The sequence below is a fragment of the Gekko japonicus genome, unplaced genomic scaffold (assembly GCF_001447785.1).
Source record: "Gekko japonicus isolate JY-2015 unplaced genomic scaffold, Gekko_japonicus_V1.1 scaffold106, whole genome shotgun sequence".
In the NCBI taxonomy this organism is placed as follows: domain Eukaryota; kingdom Metazoa; phylum Chordata; class Lepidosauria; order Squamata; family Gekkonidae; genus Gekko; species Gekko japonicus.
The window spans coordinates 1,458,955-1,484,726 of NW_015170890.1; the positions used below are offsets into that span (position 1 = coordinate 1,458,955).

The 25,772-nt window shown below is 44.6% G+C and overlaps 1 protein-coding gene across 1 annotated transcript in view; it reads right to left on the reverse strand.

Annotated features, from left to right (window-relative positions):
• Positions 1-25,772, reverse strand: part of OSBPL10 (oxysterol binding protein like 10) — an 86,329-nt gene that overhangs the window by 55,386 nt on the left and 5,171 nt on the right. The window contains exons 2-3 of the mRNA XM_015418410.1: positions 5,868-6,043; positions 2,484-2,563 (exon numbers count right to left, since the gene is read on the reverse strand). Coding sequence (XP_015273896.1) covers positions 2,484-2,563; positions 5,868-6,043 — 256 coding nt within the window. The remainder of the gene's footprint in view (positions 1-2,483; positions 2,564-5,867; positions 6,044-25,772) is intronic.

Consider the following 25,772-nt stretch of genomic DNA (forward strand, 5'->3'; position numbering starts at 1 on the left):
AGAGGTTTAACAGTAAAACAAAAGAACAAGTTTATTCAAGAGGCAGGGATTGAACAGGTGAGTAAGGAATTGGGATTCCTGAGGTAAAAGTTGTTGATAATACAGAATTCACTTCTCTTAGCAGGTAAAATTATGTTATTATAGCTTATTTTCAGGTAGTCTTAGTTCTTAATTGTATGAGGTGTTTTACTTAGTATTTTAATTACAGCAACAATGTTTCATCAGAGCTTCCTATGGCAGTTCACTGACTTCGGAGCTGGTCACTGACTTTGTGAACCTAACTCACTCCATGGTTCAATTACAGTTTATTTCTATTTCCTGAGTGTTTAAAACAGTTTCCCCTTAAAATAGACTAGGGTCCTCCTCAGAGCTAAACCCTCAGAGGGCAGGGATCAATCATCTTCTCCTCAGAGGAAATAACCCTGTGCCTTTTCAGCTTGAAAGAGAGTTTCCACACACTACCCCAATCACTCTTGTCAACTCTCTCTCCCAGTTCTGGAGTCTGGATAAAGCGAACTTCAGCTTATGTTGACACTTAGACTTTGAATTCCTATAATGAATTCTTCCTCAGGTTATGAATACTACAGTTAAGGCAAGGAGTCTTTTACTTTCACTCTAGAGGTGAACCTGTCTGATTTATCTTGTCAGACTCACTGACTCCAACACTCTGTCAGAAACCAACTGACTACCTTCAGGATGGTTCCATCTTAAACTGTAATCCCCAAACTGACAACTCCCCTCAGCACTCAGCTGATCATATATTTTTCTCCAGTGTCACTGGCCAATCAGAGAAGAGGGACAGCCTGTCACTCAAGCTCTCCCTTCCAGGGAAAAGTCTATTATTATCATCATCATCATCATCATCATCATCATAATTTGTTAACTCTTTATCTCTCGGTTCTCTGATTTAGCTGTACTGTGAAACCTGCTTTTAAAGTGCAGTCCGTCACAGCAAGGGTCTGAGGATAGAGCTTCAGAACAGAGAAAGAGGAGGGGGTTTCTTTTCATCCCATTTCCCCACACTGCTCTGCCAAGTACCTACTTCCACCTGCCAGGGAACTGGTCTGGCTCTTCTTCCCTGGCTGCTCCTGAGCACCTCTTTTAAATGTTTCCACATTCCTCTCTTCTCATCCCAGTCACAGGGAGTGACAGGCCCCTGGGCCAATGGATACTTGCCTTGGATTAGTGAGCTCACTGGCCCTTCCCCCTGAACTTCTTTAAAGAGCGGGCCACCCTGCCCAACCTCCTCTAAAAAGGTCAGTGCTGCCTGCTGTCCCCGTCCCCCATCAGAGCTCCCCTGGGTCTCAGTGCCAGGGTCACCTCTGGTAGAAATTTGGATGGGCTAGCTTCTGCTGCTAAGAGTTAGCTAGGCTCCTTCAAGCTGGCTGACTCCCGAGTAGACTCCATCAAGGCTATGCCCTTCTACAACCTGACAGACAACTTCCTCAGCTTCAGGGCTTGCTGGTGTAGTGCTCCTTTGGTGGGGCTTGCAATCCCTTGGGGTAAGTGGGAGGTGGAAGTGCCAACTCCAGACATCTACACTTCCCAACTATGAATGCTGCTGTCGGCCCACTTATCACACTTATACCCCATCTTCCTCTACTGTACAAGTTCTACTCTGCTGGATATGACCCTACTGCATTTGCACACTAGTCCATCGTTCTGTCAACTGTTCCCAGAACACAATCCACATGACACCTTATTTTCGGAACAGCCCTACAACCCAGCATAGTGTATAAACTGTAGACCTCTTCCTCAGACTGCAGGTTTCAAAAAAATGTTTTTTAAAAAGGTTTGGGGATCTAGTGGGAGGCCCCAAGTGAGGGGGTAGATTTTCAGACCGGGGTGGGTGGGGGTGGCATGCTACCAGAGGCACCTTTCTGCCCCCAGCTTCATAAGAGGGCTGCACGCCAGACAGAGGGAAAGCCTTGGGGAGAAATCGCCCTTTCCTTTACAGGGCAGCAGCATAATTCCTTTACAGCAGCACCATTCCTTTATAGCCACACACACAGCTACTCCCGCTTGTTTCCTGGGGTACACTGAAGCCTGTCTCTGCCCACTTGGCAGCAGCATTAGTCCAAGGGGCAATGACACCAGCACACCACATCCATCACCTCCTCCCATGTGCTGTTCTTTGCTGATCTGGTGCTCCAAGCTGTCACCAGCCCTGTACGAAGCTCTCAAACATATTTCTAATAAGGACACGGCAGAGTCAACTTCACTTGCAGTCACTCCAAAACCCTATTTGTCTCCCGCTAAATCAGCTCAGCTCTCTCTAAACAGCTACCAATTCATGAAAATCCTACAAATCTTGCTGTGATCTAAAAAAAAAATGCCAAATAGGATATCTAAAGATCATTCTGCTGCTTACAGAAGTATGACAATAATAGAAAAGCTCTATAATTGCAGGGGAAGGAGGCACAGTATGACTTTTACTTATCCCAAATGAAACAAAGGAATGCTATTTCCTGTACTATACTTACCTTTGAGTTGCCTTCCGTGTGATACTTGGCACAGGATCTGAGCTGAGTCACCCAGTACTGTCTCTCTCTTGCATCACCAGCTAGAAAAGAAATATTCTGTAATTTAGGTAATTTAAATTTGACTAATTACAGCTTTTTGAAGGCATAAAACACTCTCTATGTTTAATTCAGTTTAGAAACTTCCAAATAAAACTGAAAGCTCCATTCCAAGTACAGGTACTTTAAACTTTTATATACCCAGTTAGTACACAGAATTAGTATCTCTCACACAATAACGAGAACTATGACGTATAGCTTTGTCCACATGAATCTGTTACATGAAGAAAAACAGCATGATGATAAGTAGTGGTAGGTGGAACGTTTGTCTTAAGATGCCCACCATACTTCTCAAAGGTGGATAAATTAAAATGGGCAGAAACCCTGAACTTTCATAATGCAGATCAACAGAACATCTATCCTCATTATTTATTGTCCTGCACACTTTATTCCTGTTGTACATATCGGTCTATAGGTGACAGGCTAGTTAGATCAACATTTCAAGCTGAAGTAGCTAGAACTGCATTTTAGTAATTGTCTAAAGCATCTGAGATGACTCTGCAGTGGCGGTCTAGAAAATCAGAAATAATTGTGTGAAGATGGATGTGGTTTGCTGCTTGGAAGACACTCGGATTTCAAGTTCGCAGTACTGAAATAGGCTTGCTGATTCATTTTGTTAACTGACATTTATACTTAAATTGGATGAATGCTGGCATATCTTCAAATACCTTATGTTCAGTTTTTTACTCTCCTGTAAACTAAACAAATTAAATTAATTCAATGCATGCTGGGAGGGCCTTTTTCCCCTATGTGAGAGCAAACAAACAATCCCTACTCACAAAATCAAGCCGCAGGGTTCCAGAAAGCCTTTGTCAGTCAGTTCTGATGACTGCATAAACTGAGGCTTACTTAAATTAATAGACCTTCTCAGCAGGTACTCTTTTCAGTCTTGAGCACCTTAATTTTAAGCTAAAGGTATTAATTTTAAAATAAAAAGGAATGAATCTAACAATGGCATACCACTTCAGAATCAGAACATTACACCAGTATAACATTTCTATTAAATAGTATAATGATCATCTGTAATGCAACAATAACCAAACATTTAACTATCAAGGATGCACTTTATTTCTTCAAAACGTTTACCAGTTTTCTATAAAAGCATTTCCCAGTGGTCAGTGGGTTTTTCATTCTGCCTAGTACCTCCCCGGAACCAGATTGTGAAGCCAATTACACACATTTAATCCCACCAACCTCAATGCTAGGTTATTTCTTCCTGCACTAGCAACAAAAGACTCCTCTGGATCTGGAGTAGGGTCGTCAAGTGACACTGGCACCCCAGCGGGGGCCACCAATTCATTACAGCACTGACATGTGATGTCACTTCCAACATGAAACCAGAAGTGACATCATCCTGTCGGGGCAGCGCTCTACGATTCACCCAAAATTTAATGGTTAAATCAGCCTCCCTCTTTCTCCCCCATCTCTCTGTTGAGCAGCAGCTGGGAAGTATGGTTCAAGGCTAGGAGGTCTTCCACTACAGCAGACTCTGGAGGAAGAGGTATCAAGAGGGAGAACCTCAAAAAACAGGCAGTTTGCAGAGTCTGGGACTGGGTTATGTAGAATATGCGGCTCCTGCACAGAGGGGAAAGAGAGCCTAAAGAGAGCCTAAAGACCCAGAGTTTAAGTAGCAGCCAGCCTCCCCTTCTTCCCTGGCAACATAATCCTACACAAGTTTACACAGACACAAGTTCTGTGCGTAAGACTGCAGCCTAAGCAGGGGTCATTTTGTAGAAAAAGAGCTAGGGGAACTCATTAGCATAACTCATTAGCATCACCGGAAGTGTGTCATAAGGCCACACACCCCGCCCCCAATGGTCCTGGCCGCCGGCGGCGACCTTGCAGCTCCACTGCTGAGCCCCATGAGGGGCCTGGCGGTGGACCTGCAAGGCCGGCGGGAGTGCAAGGAAGCCCCGCGAAGGCCCTCCCTGGCCCCAGGCAGGCAGGGGTGGGGAGAGGCAGGGAGGAAGCAACTTACCCTCCCTCTTCTCCTGCCTCCTCCTGGCTGAATGAGGGCTGGAAGCGGGGTGGCCGGAAGCAGGGGGCGGGGCTTCGTCATGTGCCCCGCCCCCGTACCTCACCCCGGGGAACTGCGATCCCCCGCAATCCCCCCCGAAATGACCTCTGAGCCGAAGATACAATCCTGTGTACATATTGGGAGTAAGCCCCACCAAATTAATAGGGCCAGCCTCAAGTCACACTGCAAATTTCCCCTAAGTACAAATGTTTTGCGGCAGCAGATATTCTTCCACTGGCCTTATTTATTTTTAATTATTTTAAAACTTTTAGTAAGCACAGTGCTGTAACTGGTGGGTTTGCCTAGCTAGTTCCAGGTAGTAGCACACAGATGTATTGAGAGATTGTTTCTTTGGGCCCCAAATGGCTTTCAGCCACCACAGTATTCCTTGCCCAGGAAAAGACTGCATTTTGCTCTTGCTTTCAAGCTACCTGCCAAAAGAATTCTTTTTAAAACTGAAATCAAAATTGCTATTGATTCCTTACTAAATGCTTTTCTAAATCCTGTGGTTGCATCAATCCTGAAGGAACCTGATAGAAGTTGTCTACCACAAAGCTTTGTTTTACTATTAACATTCAATCACTGACACAATCAGAAAGCTAGACCCAGGTGGGCAGCCGTGTTGGTCTGAAGCAATACAACAAAGTTGGGAGTCCAATGGCACCTTCAAGAGCAACTAAGTTTTATTCAAGGTGTGAGCTTTTGTGTGACTTTGTCTGATGAAGTGTGCATGCACATGAAAGTTCACACCTTGAATAGAACTTTGTTGGTCTTAAAGGTGCCATTGGACTCAAACAATCGGAAAGCGTTCCTTGAAGATATAAAGCAAACAAATTGAACAGCTTAATTTCCCCCCTCCCTTACTTATACTGGCCAAGGAAAAAGAAGAAGAGAAAGGAGACTTTTACATCGCAGATAAGCCATTACTAGTGACTTCTACCCCATCAATCTATCCCCAAGCTGTAGAGTTGGAGAGAGGTCCAGCCCAACCCTGAATCATGGAGATACCAGTGGCAAGTCCCTTTTCAGCTCATGGGATATAATGCTATTTATTTTTAAATAAAGCAATTTCTGATGTAAACCAAATTGTCTGGTTCTGGCCCAAAATATTTCTACCTCCAAAACTCTGCACCACAATTTTACCCATTCTGTACAGTCTAACATTATCCAAAGTCTCCCACAGTTAAGCGAAACATAGCTGAACTCTGGAAGCTGCATGAATGGCAAGGTTCAAAGGCAAACTTTAAAACATTGGCAACAGGCTACTGTACCTCTCAGTTTATACATTTCTCCATTAGCAGAGTATACTACCAACATGTTTGGAGCTTCGTCACTGAGAGAAACGACAGCCCCGGCTAAGGACAGCAGCCCTCGCGGCTTCTGGTTTTTACTTTGTTCATTCACAAAATACTGTAGAATTCCAGTCTCAAAATCTAGCATGAAGTACCTGTTAATGAAGGAGAAACAAGAAACAGCAGTACAATTTAATTTTACCAATATTTACTTTACAGAGTCTGAAAAAAATCAAATTAATATGAAAATAACACAACATTAATCTAAATATGCATAAAGAGATGGAGCTTAGCATACATCTATACTATGGTAGCCAAGTTCCATGTTTAATTTTCACTGTCTTTGAAACAGAATGTAGGGTTCCCAACCTCCATCTGGGGCCTGGAGTTTTCCCAGAGTTTCTCCAGAGTACACTTCTTCCAGGGGAACTGATCTCTGAAACAGATCCAGATGGGTAGCCGTGTTGGTTTGAAGCAGCAAAACAAAGTTTGAGTCCAGTGGCACCTTTAAGACCAAAAAAGTTTTATTCAAGGTATAAGCTTTTAGTGCCATTGGACGCAAACTCTGTTCTGATCTCTGAAAAGGCAGCTTTGGATGGCAGAATTCGTAGCATTCTGTTTCTGATGAGCTTCTTCCGCAAACTCCACCCTCCTCCCCGGGCACCACCCCGAAACCTCCAGGAATTTTCCAAGCCACAGCTGGCAATCCTGTCCTAATGATATTAAAAGATAGGTGGATTCAAACCAAAAAAGCATTTATATTATACTGAAGCCACGCTACAGAAGTGAAGGTTTCACTTTAAAATCGGCACCCTGCATTTGGTGTGGACACCACTGTATTTGGTGGATGAGGGGTCATATATGCTCCCTCCCACTATGTTTCCAAATCATCTAGAGGGCAGGATCATCCAAAACATGTACAGACAGCCATATGGATGCAAAGAGCAATTGTCTATCAACTATTACAAAAACCTGACCTTCAAAAAACAAACAAACCCCCACACAGCTACACTGTACAGAATGCACAAGCCGCCTTGTCAGTTTCAATGAGGCTACATACAAATACATCCAGACAGATGCCAGAAACTAAACGTAAGAAATTCGTAATTAATTAGCAAAAGTAACTGGCAAATAAAATTGGTTCAGCCTTTTTCCTATCAATTAAAACGTACAGCAGAAGCCTAATGAAAATTGCCAATACAATAAATGGGCTTATTCATTAGAAATGAAATTCCTTTTAAAGAGTGCTTTAGCTAAAACACGTTCCTTGGTGTTTGAAAAACTAGATGACTAATACATTTATCAGCATCTGCTGGAATTTATCAGCATCTGCTGGAATTGCTACTTTCACAACACTCATAATTATATTTACTTCGAAATAGATCCAGCTGATTCCAAGGGGCCGCTGCAGAGCGTGCGCAGAAGCGCGAAGTGGTCCGGGCCTAAAAGAGTTACGTCTGCCGGAAAGGACGGAAGTGCAAAGACCAGCGGCAAAAGAAGGGTCGCCGCCGGGACTGTCCCCTCGCAAAGAAAGATCTGCTACAGAAGAAAGGGTGCCTGGTAAGGCTTCTCACCTCCCTACCTACATGTGGCCCAAGATTAGGACTGTGTTAATTAATTAGAATTGTAAGCCGCTCAGAACCCCGGGGGGGGGGGTGAGCGGGATAGGAAATCGAATGAAATAAATAAAAAAATAAATAAGGGGTCTTTCAAATTGCAGCCTTATAGTGAGACACTGCACTGATCACTATTTTTTTATTATAGCAAGGCCCTGACTGGGATGGCCCAGGCTAGCCCACTCTTGTCAGATCTCAGAAGCTAAGCAGGAGAGATCTCCAAGGAACACCAGGGTTGCGATGCCGAGAAAAGCAATGGCAAACCACCTCTGAACATCTCGTGCCTTGACAACCCTACGGGATCGCCGTGAATCAGTTGTGACTTGATGGCAAAAAACCTGTATCAAGACTGAAGAAAATGGATAGATAGCAAGAAGGAAAAGATAGCAAAGAACTCTGTAGCGGATTATTTTGCTATAAGCATCATAAAGCATGCTAGGAAATTAAAACGCCACGGAGGCATTTGAGCTCTCTACAAAGTCATAATGAAAATATGCTGTTATCTCTAAAATAATCCATGAAATCCGATACTGATATAGCATATTAGCCTCTCATATCCAAAAGTGCATCATTATACTCAAGATGCTGGCGACCATAATTTTGATTCGGACCCAGCAGCAGTAACCAAGCTTGGACTCAGTCAGTTCTTATGTTGTTAGCAAACTCAGATGTCACAGATTTGCATCCCAAACAGGACTCCACTCGACAGTGCCTCAAAGCTTCCCCCCATTCCAGTCACTGTCCCTGTGGTGGGGGATGCCTAGGAGCTCAGTTTCATTCTAGTTTCCAGCAGTCAATGAGGCTTTAATAAGTTCCTGGTCTCATGTAACCTCACCATTAATTTCAAATATAATGTGAGCGTCCAATTGTCACATTTATATTTTTAAGCCTATCATATAGCTTAGCTACACAACAAGCAATTCTATAACGTCAACATTATACGAGAGAGAGAGAGAGAGGGAGAGAGAGAGAGAGAGAGAGAGAAGGTCCTCATTTACTGCATGTGTGCTAAAGCTGCAGTAGACTCTTGTCCTATCAACCAACACGAGCTTATACTTTGCAAATGGAATACAGCTCTCTGAACCTTTGGGGGTGGGGGACCTAGGGTTGCTGGCTCTGTGTTGGGAAATACCTGGAAATACCTGTCACCTGGAGATCAGTTATAATCTCAGGAGGTCTCCAGGCACCACCTTGAGGTTGGCAACCCTAAGGGGAGCACAAGTAACAGTTTGATAAACCATGTTATTTGCACTCAGGCAAGTAGCTCAGAGGTTAAGATGCTGAGCTGCAGACCAGAAGTTTGGTAGCTCAGCAGTTTGAGACCTGCGTGCCACGTTGACAGAGTGAGCTCCTGGCTCTGGCCCAGCTCCTGCCAATCTAGCAGTTCGAAAGCAAGAAATTGCAAGTAGATAAATAGGTACCACTTCGGTGGGAAGGTGTCTAGTCATGCTGGGCACATGACCACAAAAAAGTCTTTGGACAATGCTGGCTATTTGGCTTGGAAACGGAGATGAGCACCGCCCCCTAGAGTCGGATTCGACTGGCTTTCGAGCAAGGGAAACCTTTACCTTTAAGTGATTTACACACTTTTCCTAATTTTGCCAGCTAGTGGAAATAAATTTCAGTCTGAACTAGAGTCCCACAAATCCATCTACAATTTAAAATATATGCTTAACACCTTTTGTGCCACTTCAAGCAAAGTTCTCCTTTTCCTTAGAAGGATTTCCCCCCCCCCTTTTTTCAAATTGGTAGGAGGTCATGAGATAACAGGGAAAGAAGATCAAAATACTGCCACAGCACACTAGCTCACCCCAGGTAGGAACGTGATACCTGTCACCCCCACTGATTCTTTAAATAAAGGCAAAGTACTGACAGTTCCCATCTCTAGTTCCAGCTCCTGCCAACCTAGCAGTTCGAAAGCAAGAAATTGCAAGTAGATAAATAGGTACCACTTCAGTGGGAAGGTAACAGCGTTCCGTGCACCTTGGTGTTTAGTCATGCCGGCCACATGACCACGGAAACGTCTTTGGACTCTTCGGCTTTGAAGCGGAGATGAGCACCGCAACCCTAGAGTCAGATTCGACTGGCTTTCGAACAAGGGAACCTTTACCTTTACCTTTTTAGTGACAGCCATTACAGGTTTCCAGCAGGTTCCCATGCCAGGGGCTCAGCAGACATTAAAAGGGAAGGAGGAAACGTGTATGGTGTGGTTGCCATTGTCTGGGAAGCAATGGGGATTCTTGCACAGTACCCAGGCACTCATGTGTTATTTCTCCCTGGTAGATTGGCATGAACCTTGCTGAAGTTGTAGATACTTGTCCCACCACTGTCAGATGTGGCAGCAGTCACACCCCAAGCCTAAATCCTATCACAACCCCACATTAGTCTCAAGGATGCAAGAAGGTTGGGAGTAAGAAAGGAGTGGGGAGGAGTCCATTTTAGCTTTCACTTCTCCATTGGTCTAACAACCCCATAAGGGCAGCAAGCAGTATCTGATCCATGGCCCAGCTAGTCCTGCATCCTATTCTGTACAGTGGGCAAGGAGATGCCCCGAAGATCCACAAGCAGGGCAGGGGATGCAGGACCACCCCCAGTTGTTGACTTCCCCCCCACAAGCACTGGTATTCAGAGGCATATTGCCACTGACCACAGAAGTACCATTTACCAATCACACTTCACCCATATCGAAAATTCTTTAGCCTACATTTTTATCTATTCAATCATTGTTTCACATTTTGACTTAATGATGTTCACCTAGAGTACATTTCCTCATTACTCAGCTGTTAACTCACAAATGGCAGCCATTAGTGTAAAAATAAGTACAAATTTAGCCCAGTGTCGAACAGTGTAGAATACAACATTAAGGTCTGTGTCTTTTTATTGCTTGGAGTTCAAGAAAATAGGCCCAAATATATTTTCCAGTTCCATCGTGTTATTTTATAACTACCAGATTATGCTGGAAAGGCTCATATTTTGCAGGCAATTCCAGGGATTTTCCACTAACAGACACAGATATTTAAAGGATAAATTATTTTTTTAAAGGTAATTTGATTCTAGAGTTCTTAGTTATGTGGCCATGTCACTTCCGGTGAGCACAGGAAGTGATGTCATCAAACTGCAATGTCACAGTGACACTCTGGTATTTGAGCAAAAACTCTATAGTAAAAATAGCATCTACCATTGAGTTTTATCCAAATAATAATTGACTGAATATCGCTAGTGTGCTGATGTCACTTTCTGTGTATGTCAGAAGTGACACTGCTGGCCATGTCACCTGGGCCTTCCTCTTTTTTCTGGTAAGTCACCCTGCTGGCCAGCTGATCAGCAGCAGAGGGTGGGTCCTGGCAGCAAAGGAAATGGCTACCCTACTTAGGAGCCATGTTTCAATACAACTTAACATTAATTTTACAGCCCCTAACAAGCAAGCAGATATTTTATCATGATGAAAATTAAAGCCAACGTAGGACTGAGAACAGACTGGTAGGTGTAAAAAGCCCTTTTCAAACATTACAGTCATGCATGCAGAGGGCCTACCAACCACATGTAAAGGAAGCACACAATATTGCAATATGTGCAGTCACTATTTTGTATGAACAGGGGCAATGTGCATGTTTACTATGCACATTACGTGGCAACTGACTACCATATTTGTCAAGGTTCATGGATACTTAATGATGTAAGTGCATGGCAAATGTGCATTACCCCTGGTCACACGATATGGTGACCATGCACACTGCAATGGCACACATTCCCATCACATGCAGTTGGTAGGTTCCTGGTACGTATAACTGTAATTCCCGAAATTGACTCATGAGACTAGGCTCCCTTTCCAGTACAGTCAGGAATTCAACAGCAAAGTCACATACTCAGTTTCTCATACATCAAACGGAAAGCAATACAGAAAAGTTAAGCAAGTGACGAAAAACATCTTGCAGCTTATAACTGTGTGAATAAGCAAAGGTGTTTCACTCTCAAGGATAGGCAACCTTTTTGCCTAAGAGCCATAATAAACACATGAATTGTGCAAGCAAACAGGAAGGGTATAAGACAGAGATCGTGCTTGGCCAGACGCATCAAGGGCAACCAGTCGCATTCCCAGTGCTTCAGAAACTTGCCTTGGACCCAGCTGGCTGCTGTGTAGGTCCAGAATCACAGAGCTCACCTCAATTTCTTGGGCAGAAAACTGGCTCTGCACGTTGATCAAAATGGGTTGCCGTGTCATTGTTCAGCACGCATGCACTATAAGAAAGCAAGCAATATATAAAAATACCACAGCTCCAGTCACTCCGTGCACAAAAGGTAGTAATAATGGTCATGGGGATTTGCCTGCACAAGAATAGAGGTCCTCTGGTTTCACAGAGCAGGCCAAGTAAACTGACTTAGTCTGCCTACTGGGCCTAGTCGTACTGTGTTCCTACAGGAAAGTAAATTCCTCTGTAATTAATAAATAAGATCCACACACCTGATATTCCTAAAAGTGCTCCACCTTCAAAACTGAAGAAGAGAAGAAGAGAAAAGAGATTGGATTTATACCCCGCTCTTCAGAGTGGCTTACAACCTCCTTTCTATTCCCTTCCCCACAACAGACACTCTGTGAGGTAGGTGGGGCTGAGAGACCTCTTCTGAGGACTGCCCTTGAAAGAACAGCTCTGAGAGAACTTATGACTGACGCAGGGTCGCACACCAGCAGCTGCATGTGGAGGAGTGGGGGAATCAAACCCGGTCCTCCCAGATTAGAGTCTGCGCTCTTAACCACTACACCAAACTGGCTCTCACCGTATGTTAGGATAATACCCAATATTCCCCACTCCTCAGTCTCACGTCTGTTCTCAAGTCTCTTAGAAAGCACAAGAAGTCCTTTAAACATTTTGCCTATTGCAGTTCACCCACCTTTTGAACAAAAGTCAGCATGGGTATGGATCAGTAAGCATATGAAGAACTCCATAAACACTGTACACAGACGACTAACGTTTGCAATTGCCATTTCCTTGCCAGGCTGCCCAGAGGATTTGCGGGGCCTAGGGCAGGTGTGATGTTGGGAGCCTACCCTACCCACCCACAAGAACCCAAGCTGGGGAGGGGGGGTGTCAGATGCCAGAGCTCTTTAGAAAACATCCAAAGAATTACGGTGGGCAAAGCAGTAGGCCTGGGGCCAGCAGTATATTCAGCAGCCAAGACAGGGAGACGCTTTGATTTGTGAGCCCAGAGCAAACTGTCCCAGTTGCCTCCCCCCCCACCACCCCAGGGCAGCTCTATTTCCTTGCAAGGGTGCCTTTTCAGTTTTAACCAAGCACTTCCAAAACAACTAGGGTTGCCAGGTCTGGGCTGGAAAATACCAGGAGACTTTGGGGTGACCCCGGGAGAGGGAGAGGTTTGGGGAAGAGGAGGAGCCTTAGCAGGGTATGATGCCATAGAGTCCACCCTCCAAAGCAGCCATTTTCTCCAGCGGAGCTGATCTCTGTTAGCTGGAGATCAGTTGCAAAAGCAGGAGATCTCCAGGCCCCACCTGGAGGCTGGCAACATTAAAAGCAATATATTAGAGTACTATAGACATAAGCAAGTTCCCTTATCTCAGGAACTTGCAACTGTGCTGAAATCTCAAAAGATAACAGCTTTCAGTAGCATCCTTTTATTTTTCGACCTAGCAAGAATACTATGGTAAACAGAGACAGTGACATCTTCCAGATGCAAGTTCCTGTGACAATACCCATGTTTCTTAAAAGGTCAGAGCCTTAGCTTCTCTGAGAGAGAAATAAATCTGCCTGTGCTTCCAGTAGTACTGAGCTAATGGAAAGCGATCTTCTACCTCCCTTAAATTTGTCTGACAAATCCTTCCTTCCATAACAATCACTGATAATCCACAGAATTTATGTTAACTGTGGCATTCCTTTTCCAATACTCTGGCCAAGTACCATAGTGATGCATGAGCCAATATCTATTCATAAAATATTATAACAGCTTTGCACACTCTTAAGATGCTGCATTTTTCAAATATGTCTTATACATTCTTACTGGATGTCAAGGATATATAATGTTTGGTAGGGCAGGCAACGGAAGGGCATGCATAAGTGTTAGGAACAGATGTGCTTTTCCAAGAGCATCCAGGCATCTTCCTTTAATGAGTATTGTTTTCATGGCTGGAACCACTTAAATTAAGGATGGGGGGGGATTTTCTGATTTACATGATTTCAACTGAAAATCAGTCCACATAGGAATCACTAAACATACCAAGAGGAGGATGCTGGAAGAGAGAAAGAGAAAAGCACAAACATAAGCCACCAACAATAATACGCACTAGGTATTTGTCTATAAAAAGCAAAACATATCATTATACTGTATTAAAGTAGAATTACAACCACTATTACCGAACAGCGGACGAAAGAGACTCCAAGTTATTGAAATGTGCTCAGTACAGTGCATTCAACAACAACAACAAAACCCTTCAACGTTAGCCAAAAGTTTCACTACTGGTTCTATTATGGCCTAGGAAACTCAGACCCGCACTGCAGGCTCACAGGCATCCCAAACAAACCAAGATTTTGTCTGTCACCAGAATGAGTTCTCAGGCTCATGTGTTCCCTGGTTCCTACACACACACACACACAGAGGGAAGGGGAGACCAAACTGCAAACTACGAAGTCTTCACTAAAGTGCACACCTACATCATTGCTACATCCCAATTAGATGCTTTAACAAACTGTGGTACTTACAGACTAGCATTCAGGGAACAAACTACGATTTATTAAAGCATCCAATCTGGACACTGCAACAGATTGCCTTTTTCCAGGCTTGCAATTCCGGTGCTATGCGTGGAGAGAGGGACTGAGACCCAAAACGTTGAGGTTTGTTTGTGATGGCCGAAAGCAGTCCTTGTATCCAATGATGCATAACCCATTCCTAGAAAAGATGAGAATTCCTTTCTGTATGTTCAAAAACCAATGTTGTCCATTTTTAACAGACCAGGAAGTAGACTGCTGTTCCGCACTGCATCCCTCGTATACTTATTTTAAAAATGACTATCAACCTGTTGCATTTTCTAGGGATTTGCTGCTCCAATACTTCTACTGCCAAAATTCTAAAACCATTTTGTCCTTCCCCCATATTTCTTCCCAGCCTTTTTCTATTGTTCTTCTTGCTTCTATGGTTATGATGTATTAGCACACTACCAACCAAGCTGACTTGCTTTTCCCTTAGTTACATTTGCAGTGGCTCCAAAAATTGCACTGAATTCCAGCAGCTCACAAGGCTAGCATCTAAAATCTCCTGGATAGTTGCAATTTGTTCTGTGCAAGGCGTTTTTTGATGACTGCCGAGAAACTGCAGCCAGCACAGAATGTAATGTTTTGCCTTCTGCTAGGCGAGAGGCATTCAACATATCCCGTCAGCACACCACAGTTGACACAATATCCCCCAGCCATTCAAGCTACTGGTCTTGACCCAAGTTCTAAAAAGCTTTTACCAAACATACCTAAGACAACATGCCCCACAAGCTCCTCAAGAACAGCCAACCGTGCCCTTTTAACATATAGATCCACTTGTTAAATCAGGGCAGTGCCAATGAAGACCTGCATCTGAGAGATCTGGGTTCAGATTCCATCTCTGCCAGAGACCCATTGTGTAACCTTGAGAAAGCCACTTTCCACCACCTGAGGTCCACCATCTCTAAAATAAATAAAAGTGGAAAGTTCCCTCCATGCCTACACCATCCTGTCACCTTCCCCTGTCTTCTTATCCACAACCTGCACCAAAGATCTAGTTGGATGAAGAGTCCTAGAGCACTAGAAAACTCTCATGCTGTTGCGTGATATGTTGGTTGGGCCTAAGAAAGGGAATGACTTTTGCTTCAGGGATGTTTCTGTAGACCACACAGCTATCTCCACTCTGCCCCCTTTGTTCTGTATTCTTGACCACCTGGTATACACTTAGCTTTACACACACAAAAATACTACCGACTTTTTAAAAATTAATAATACAGTGCCAGCATATTCAGGGGAGAAAAAAATCTAATAGCATCATTTCAAGATATCAATTCAAGGTACATATACTGCCAGGAACACACACATTTTGGGTGAACCTGCTGACATTTTAGGCACATAATTCAGTTAAAGTAAGATGTCTACTGCCTTTATCATGGCAAAATATGATGTGCATATTAATTCAAGCACTCTTGAGTCAGCACAGTTGTGCACTGAGGCCATACTGGTGCTCTCCTCCTCCCCAGACCCTCCACTTCAGCAACATCCTGCCCTCAGCAAGAATTATTGCCAGACACCAGCAAGTCTTCAGTGTTGAACATTAACTTTCATAGACAGATAATCCCAAGGCTATTTTCTGTACACTATAAGAACCAACGTATTTATGCATACCATACCCATTAAATGCAGGGATTTCAACTATTACAGCTGAACATATCTAAAATTACACTGCTTTGTCTCATATCAAAACACTGCCATTTATATACCAAAAAAAACAAGGTTTCTCTGAAACAGACACACCAGCTGGGGAGATAGATATTTGGACCCCGTCAAAAGGAAGGGAAAGCCTGCGGGTCTATTGCACACCATAACAATCATCTGGAAAGTCGCCTGAATTGTCCTCTCACCAGCTTTCCGCCGTCTTCCTATCTATTCCCAGCAAACTGTCTTGGTGCTCACTTAGAAGGCAGTCAAACCGGGATCAGTCCCAGGCTATCTGGTGATAGTAATGCAGGAAACCATCTGTGACCCCTCCCACACTCTTCCAATATCATAACTTCATTTATTCATAATGGTCACAGCTTCCAACTGCAAAATTAAAGGCCCAGGCCAACTCTCAGCGCTAACTGTGCAATTAAGCACATGGAATTAACCACATTACAAGCCTGGTCCTGATTCACCACTGGGTTCCCACATTTCAGTGCTAAATATAGTCTACCTGGCAAACCACGATTGTGTTGGAATAGGGAGAGACAGAAAGACGTACGTTAAGCATCTGCCGCAGAGCAGAATGCACTGAGAGCTCTACGATTGCCTTCATTTCAGAACAACAATGTTCCCCACTTCTATTTCAGCAGTCTGAGAAAACAGCCCTTAAGAAGTTTGCTTGCTTGGCAAGGTGGATTACTGTTTGCAAGGGATCCAAGCATTAAAACACCCCTGTTAAGCCCCACCTTTCCCCACAAAGTCTTTTGTTTAAGCCTTTAATCCTCATTCTCCACTGTAACCAAGTTACACCTCTGGCCTCTGTGACTTTTGTCTTCCCCTTCCCTCCTTCTACTGTTTTCCCTGTTCTGTTTTACATTCGGATCTCTCTGAAGCCAAGGACTTCATTCCTTGGTCTATGTAAACTCTGTGAACTGATGTCAGTTTGTATAAATAAACAAACAGGAACAAGGGCTGAGGGAATTCAGAATCTCGCATCTTATAAACCAGCATCATTGCCTTTTGGTACCCTGGTTATCTCTCTGCATCAACACTCCACAGGAAAAAGAGAGAGAGAGAGAGAGATATTAGGCTTAAATTCCAGAAAGCTTATTTTGGTTTACTTATTCACAAACAGCCTCATTCTGCTGACTAAGGTAAGAAGGGTCTTTTTGACCTGATGTGTAGCATGTAGCATGAACTGGGGTGAAGACTATTTTTCATTTGTCTTACAGCATCCAAGCACAATGACAGACATTTGTTTACTCTTGCAACATCTGGCCATTGTTCCCTCTAAAGCATGAGGAAATAAGCTGCAGGGAGTTGTGAAAGAGCCAGAAATCGCTGGAATCAAAGTCTGAGAAAGAGAGCTGATGAGCAGATTATTAAAACCGGTTTCTCGTACATGCAGTGCAAACCTAAACACTGTTACACCCTCCTAAGCCTTCAAAAGAGTCAGAAGGCTGTAGCTCTATTTAAGATCACACTGTTAACGACACATAAGAAATGCTCCAGCTCAAAGAAAGTAACATTTATTGTTCTTCCTATCCATGGAAGATACATCTGTTACTTCAGTTGTAGCTGCTCTTCAAGCAGGCCTCTGAACATCCAGTCTCTACAGCAAGCAAGAATCACCCCCAGGGAACCAGGCAGAGAAGCAAGAATCACCCCCAGGGAACCAGGCAGAGAAGCTTTAGGAAAATGCTAAATTGCCTCGTTTTGCTGCCCCTCTTTCAGGCTGTCAACATGCCTCATTAGCCAATTTAAGGGTGCGGTCACACGGGGGGGGGGGGGGGATGTTTTCCCCAGGGGAGATTGGTCAGTGTGTGATCAGGTGAGTGGGGGGGGGGTTGTGCCACCAGGTGGTGGTTGTGCCCTTTGTTTCCCATACGCTTAAACGAGGAATCGATGAACTACACCTCCGCACTGAGGGCTCCCTATGGAGTGTGCGATGATGTGCATACTGCAAAAGGGGGGGGAGAAACAGCAGCATGGAGTCAGGATGGCCTAATTAGACCATCCCGACGCCATGAGGGTGCGCTGGAGTGATCAGACAGGGAAAGTCCATCCGTGGCCCATCGCAACCTGTTTACTACCAGATTTTCCCTGGTGTCTTTTAACTCCGCTTCTGCGGCAGAGCAGAATGGGTTGCCGATGGCTGCAGGGCGTTTCCCAGATGTATCTGTCTGATCACGCCTTTTAAATCCGCCCGGCATTTGCACCTATGTCATGTCTAATTGTGCGTATGATCGCAGCCAAAGATTTTTCTGCCAATATTTACTGGTAGGGTTGCTTTCTCTGGTTTGGAAAATTCCTGGAGATGTGGAGAGAGAAGGAGAGAGCCTGGGGAGAAGAGGGAGTTCAGCAAGCATAGGATGCCACAGAGGCCACCCTCTGAGGTTCCCAGGGGTCATTTTGTAGAAAAAGAGGTGCAGGGGCTCATTAGCATAACTCATTAGCATAACTTATTTGCATATGCCACACCCCCTGACATCACCGGAAGTGTGTCAGAAGGCAACACCCTTCGCTCAGGCTCCACTGGGCTGTTTTGGATTGCTAGCTATTGGGGGGGGGTGCAGATCTGTCCTCGCAGAGGAAGGAGAGCTTGTACCACAATAAAACTTGGTCTTAAAGGTGCCATTGGACTGTTTTGGACCAGGGGGCTGGGGGGAGCTCTGCAGCTTACCTGGCTGCTTCTTGCTCTGACTGAGGGCTGCTGGGAGCAGGGGGTGGGGCTTGTTGCATGTGCCCGCCCCCTGGGCTCTTTACTGCCGGAGCTCCGCTCCTGTGCACTCCTGCAGGAAATGACCCCTGGAGGTTCCCCTTCCCTCCAAGAGAACTGGCCTCTGCTGTCCGAAGATTAGTTGCAATGCATGGAAAATTCCAGGCCCCAGCTGGAGGCTGGCAACCCTACTTGCAAGGGATGACTATAAGACAGACTTCCGCATTTTATACCTGACAACCCTTTCCTGTGGTTTCCCCATCACAACAGGGCTTCCACGTGGCGGGTTTCCCTGCCCCCAGTAGCTATTTCTTCCGTCACCTCCTGGAGACTTTTCAAGGTAGTTTGGAGGGGGGGGGATCTGTAATGGACATATCAGTGTATCATTATATAGTTTTCAATTAGTAAAAGGTAAAGGTTCCCTTGCTCGAAAGCCAGTCGAATCCGACTCTAGGGTTGCGGTGCTCATCTCCGTTTCAAAGACGAAGAGCCAGCGCTGTCCAAAGACGTTTCCGTGGTCATGTGGCCGGCATGACTAAACACCAAGGTGCACGGAACGCTGTTACCTTCCCACCAAAGTGGTACCTATTTATCTACTTGCAATTTCTTGCTTTCGAACTGCTAGGTTGGCACTGATCCTTTAAAGCCTTTGAAATAACCTCCCAGTGGCAGGGGCTGATGGTCACTGCAGAAGACTAGGAACCAACGTTGAGTGGGACTAGGAAGCTCTGGACTCTCTGATCCACACAGATGCTATCCTAGCTTTGTTGGGATCTTTCCAAAAACACTGTAGCAAAGCAGTGAGAATGAAGAAAAGCCACAGGAAACCCAGGATGTGCACAAAAGCACCACTTTGCTGTGGAGAAGTGGGGGGGGGGGAACCATTTCCCGACAGCATCTATGCAGGAGCTAACAACTCATGTGTGATACCCCTACCAGTACTCAGAGAGTCAAGAGAAGAGAATTTCTCCAGTGCAGGAGCAGCAATTTGCCTCTCATTTCAACACCTACTGAAAGAGGAGCAAACACAGCTGCTCTTAGACTGTCATAGACACGGCTTTGTTTTCTGCCACTAGATCGCCCCGCAATTAGAACAAAACTTTAATCCACTTTGCGGAAGCCATACATGCACACTACCGATATGGCACATCCCTTTACATGTTCACAGAAGCTACAAGCTGACCCCCAAAATTGTTTTCGTCTTTGATAAAGACTGTGTGTGGTAGAGTGCTCAGTCCTTAGGAGAAGGCTAAAAATTCAAGCAGAGGTTGCACCTTACGAAGAAGAAGAAGAGAAGAGATTGGATTTATACCCCGCCCTTCACTACCCAAAGGAGTATCAAAGCAGCTTACAGACTCATTTCCCTTCCCCTCCGCACAACAGACACCCTGTGAGGTAGGTGGGGCTGAGAGAACTCTGACAGAAACTGCTCTTTTTTCAAGAACAGCTCTTTTCAGAGCTACGGCTTGCCCAAGGTCATCCAGCCAGGTGCAAGTGGAGGAGTGGGGAATCAAACCCGGTTCTCTCCACGCACTTAACCACTACACCAAACTGGCTCTCGAAAAGGAAAAGGAGAAAAAGAAAGGAGAATGTGGCTGACTGGATTCTTTCTCGATCTACACAGAACTACAAGTAAAAACTGGCCTAGAACTCCTCCAGATTCTGATATTCTGGAATTATAATAAAACATGGAACGGACTTCTAAATATTACACCACTGTCTACTATTGTGATGGGTCCAGCTTTTGCTGCTCCCCCTCCTTTGTCTGGCAGTGCCTAAGAGAGGCTGATGCTTGCCAGAGCCAAAGGGGCACAAGGATCCGGTTCTGTTGCTGCTGGGGCCCCCCTCACACCTGGAAATGAAGGGACAATGCATTTCCATGGAATGGGCACTAGAATTGGAAGAAAGAGTCCCTAGCTTGCTGTAGCTCACTGTCCTCCAGATGGCACACCTGGACAGAGTACATGGCATGGAACAGGTAGGCTCTCTCCCCCTCCGGAGCTCTCAGAAGACCGCCACAGGTTCAGTTCTCAGGCCACTATGAAGCAACTGTGGAGAGAAGGAAGGGTAGAAAGGACAGCCATGCTGTCATCCTGGAAAAATTTGAGGGTTGGGTATCATGGCCCCCCTCCCACTGGAACGAGGGCAGGAAGCTCTCAGGAGTCCATATCACATGGTCAGGTTCTTGCTTAGAGCTCCAAGCTAAATGGACCCCCAGTGCCAGCCATGCTCATAAGCATTTAAGTGCTATCTAAGAGGAAGTTACTTGGCTTGTATTTCCCACTCTAAATGGAGCGGCGCTTGCCCAGACAGGCTCTGGAGCTTCCAGGAATATTGTTGGATCCCATTCTGTTAAAAACCAGTTTTTAAAAAGTGGGGAACTGCATCCTCCCTCACTTCTCCGCTCACTCGGCAGGCCAGCCACTTGCCAGCTAGCCCGATCACTGCTGCCTGCCTGCTTCCCTCCTATGCCAAAGACAATAGGGAACCCTTAGCGTACAAGTATAGACACAAACGACACCCACCAAGGGAAGACCATCCACAATTCACAACTATATACGCTCAAAACTGTATAGCGCATTCACTGAAGTATAAAGAAGGGTTTAGTGGTCACAACCCAATAGATTATAAAGGCACATATCCAACAGATTGCTCATAATAATAAAGCATATTTTACAAAAAGAACTTGTTCAAAACCAACAGTAGGCTCCTCTGTAATTTCATAATTCCTCTGTAATTCCCTCCTATGGCAGTCCCCCCACCTGCCTCAAGTGGTGGGGTGGCTGCAGTTACGATACAGGAATTCAAGATACCTTGATTAACATACAAGAGGCATTGCGCCACCCCCCAATAAGTCCTCTTTCTAAAGAATGAAGCCATAAATTCCTCAGATTTCAAACTGAGAGGAGATGTTTTCTCTCTATGGAGACAAATTAATGGCCCACCTGCCAGGACGAAGCACCCCCAGAGGCTAATCGGGGGATGGGGCGATGGTTTCAGCTCTTTCTCGCCAGCCTTCCTCCTCCCACAACCACCTGCAGCAGGAAAACATTTGCCTATGCTTGTTGTGTGTTTCCCTCAAGGTTTGCAGAAATATCTTTACATGGCCCCAGTTCATGGATTTAGGTATCCACAGATGGGTCCATGTTGACTATTAGTTATATTTCTAACGGCAAAGAAGAATGCTTACAACAGCATTTAGTCCAGAAGTTGTTTCCACACTTGGATTAATTTCATCTTACTACATTGCTCCATGCATGTGTATCTTAAAGGCAAGAGGAGGAGGAGAGGCATTGGATTTATACCCCACCCTTCACTCGGAATCTCCGAGTGGCTTACAATCTCCTTCCCTTCCTCTCCCCACAACAGACACCCTGTGAGGTAGGTGGGGCTGAGAGAGCTCTGAGAGAACAGCTCTGAGATAACTCTGACTGACCCAAGGTCACTCAGCTGGCTATATGTGGAGGAGTGGGGAATCCACCGCTCTTAACGACTACACCAAACTGGCTCTCACTACAATGTGTTCTACATCAGCGTGTCCTTGAAGACAACCCAAACACTTCAGCTGATACAAAGTACAGGGGCTTCTCCACTGACTGAAGCATAGAGATGTGATCTGCCCCCATTTAAATCAGCTCCATTGGTTATCTAAGTTTCCAGTCGTAGTTGAAGGTGCTTTGATCCTGTACACTAGGTTTAATCGTCCCAAGATTGTTTACCTGCTACCCTGTAATGGGCTTTCTTGATGGTGAAGAAGCCTTCCAGAGAAAGGCAGGAAAGCACCTACCTTCATTGTTTTTCAGGAAACACTGCAAAAGCATTTTTGTTCAAGAGGGCCTTTGAAGAAGGTTAACATTTCTGCCATATGCTCAGTTAGGGGGTCCAGAATATAGGCTGTTCAGTCATTGCTTTGTTGTCTTTCATCAATTTTTGCTCCATGCCTGTTTTAGCTTCATGCTGATAAGTGAGCCACTCTGAGCCTCTTCATATGGAGGAAGAGGCAGGATACAAATGCTTTAATAAAGTCAGGGAGCACTAGATGTCCTAAAAACCGATTCAATGAATGTGACATTTTAAATTCTCAGTTCAGAGCTGTTTTCCGGTTAGCTGAAGGCAAACTCATGGCTGGTTTGTGCTGGAAGCATTTCAGATTTAGCGAACGGGGAGGGGGGGGAGCTTCTTGTTTCTAAAAATAAACAGAAATCCTGCTTTTATCTGTAATAGTGTACTTACAATATTAATTTTTTGAATAAGTAGATTCCAAGACAAGATCAACCATTTTACTAAGTTACGGACAGAACATAAAATGACAAGCATTAAAATACAATTCCAGGAAGTTAAACTGAACCCAAAGTGTCCTAAAAATGATTCAGGGAGGTTTTCCCATGTGAATTAGGGCAGAATTCGAACCTAAAATCACTTGGTTGCCTTAAACTTTGTGGTCAGTTCCAGTACACGGGGGGGGGGGGGGGGGGGGGGGGGCGTCAGAATCTGTTTCTAGAGATTTGGAGTTAAAGTATAGGATCTGCTCAATTCCCTGCTTAATTCTAGATTAATGGGGGGGGGCAAGCTGTGTGTGACAACCTAGTAAATCTCCATCAGCCAGTTTGGTGTAGTGGTTAAGAGTGCAGACCCTAATCTAGGAGAACCAGGTTTGATTCTCCACTCCTCCACATGCAGCCAACTGGGTGACCTTGGATCCCTCATAAATTCTTCCAGAGCTGTTCTCTCAAGGGCAGTTTCTCCAGAGAGCTCCCTCAGCCCCACCTACCTCACAGAGTGTCTGTTGTGGGGAGGGAAAGGGATTGGAAGCTCCTCTGAGACTCCTTTGGGTAGTGAAGGGCAGGGTATAAATCCAATCTCTTCTCTTCTTCTTCTAACACAAATTCCTCCACAGAATCCCACCAGTTCTAGACAGTGCATTTACACAGAAGTATTATAGTAACCATGTAAGGTTGCCAACTGCAAGGGGGGAATTCCTGGAGATTTAGGGGTGGACCTCATCATGGTACAATGCCATAAATTCCACCTCCCAAGGCATCCATTTACTCCAGAGGAACTGGCCTCTGGGAATCAACTGTAATTCTGGGAGGTCTCCAGGCCCCACCTGGAGGATGGCAACCCTTTAACTTGGATGTGATCAGGGCATATAGACAGTATAAGCTGCTACCGATCTTCACATACAGTCTCCCCAGTTCAGTTTCTCACTGACACAAATATCAGAAGCACAAATCAGAACATCACCAGCTACCTCACTCACAGCACAGTCCAATGCTGAGTTTCTCCAGCCTGCTGAAATCAATGGGCTCAGCCTGGAGCAACTGTGCAAAGGAGTGCACTGAACCTCAGACCAAATTACCTTGTACAAAATTCTGGGTATAAGCTTTTTTGGGCATGCACACTTCATCAGATACATGCATGCACGTGAAAGCTCATACCCAGAATTAAACTTTGTCGGTCTTAAAGTTGCCACTGGACTCAAACTTTGTTCTGTTGCTTCCGATCAACATGACTCCCCGCCTGAATCTACCGCATACAAAATATTTAACTTATACCTTGCAACAGCCTTTGGTTATCTAAGCAGAAGGATAATTTCATTAAGACACAAGATAACTTAATATACTGAAACGTCTGCTGACTTGGCAGGCAAAATCAATACAAAAAGAGAGAGAGAGAGATGACTGATACCATTCCAGTTCTAGCAGCATGGCAAAAAAAAAAAAAAGATTCAATATTAAATAAATAGTTCAGAATAACAGTGGCTCATTTCAGTGGAGCAGCTGCTCCGAGCACTGCCATCTTTAAACATTAAATGCACCATTTATTACCTCATTCTGCAGCACTATGTAAAACTGGAATTATTAAGAGCAAGTTGGATCTCAGTTTAATACAGCCAACAGACAAAGGGCGTGAGTCATGCCACTGGAATCACTATCTCTTCTTGTTCTGCTGTTGTTCTTTGAAAGGTAATGATGGGGAAAGAGGATGGGGGGGATCACAGTGATTATGGTTGCCAACCTCCAGGTGGTAACTGGAGATCTCCTGGAATTACAACTGATCTCCAAGAGATGGAGGTCAGTTCACCAGAGGAAAATGGCCGCTTTGGAAGGTGGAGACTATGGCTTCATACCCCATTGGAGTTCCTCTCTCCTTAGGCCTCACCCCCCCAAATCTCCAGGTATTTCCCAAGCCGGAGGTGACAACCCTACCAGCAATTAAGAAGTTAAGCAGAGTTCCCACATTGCAGGTTAATGCTAAAGGGGAGAGGACTCCCGTTTGAAAACTGATGCTCTACATTCTACGGCTGTGAAATCAATATCCTGTTCACTCAAGGGACTTCAACCAAATAATCTCCTACAATTGCTCTATGACATTTCAACAGTAGTGTGTCATGCAAGGTATGAACACATACCGCTGTTTAGGGGAAAGTCCAAACCCTGGCTGTGCACTCAGCCGAATTCACTAGAGCTCTAATATACAACTAACAATGGTTGAAAATCTATTTTCTCACTCCATGAGCTGGTCAAATTCAGGTTAACACATAATATTACCTGTTCCACCATCTGGCATCCGTTCATACCATTTGTATCTTTAAAGAGGTGGCGATTTAACCGAAACTCATTTGCGTAGCAAGGTCTAAAACCCTGAACAGGGGGATTTATAACATCAGGCGCTTTTACAAACATATGAACTCCAATCCCTTTCACAACCAAGCATCTGTCTTATATTATCCGATCCGTGAAAAAGGAGCTTACTTAAAGCAATACAAAACCTTAAAAATTAACAAATGGCACTCATCTCATAGGGGTATAAGGGATTTTAGAAGTGTGCATAGTACAGACTAGCATTCCTATAAAAAGACTACCTTTTCTTAGTAAAAGAAGCAGACGCAAAGCATGTACACTAGTAGAGTGAAACACGCAGATAAACTGAATATAAAATAAGTCCGGTCAGAAAAAAATTGGCATGGCTTCCGCAAAGTAAAGTTACTTCTTTGAAGATCTCCATTAGCATGTAGATTGAGAATAGCTAGTAAACACCTTGTACTTGCATTTACAAAAAAAATCGAAACAAACCCTTGCCAAAGGGTAAAAAACTCAGCAGCTATGGTATAAAATAATTCTCACAGCTTAGTAACCAGTTAAAA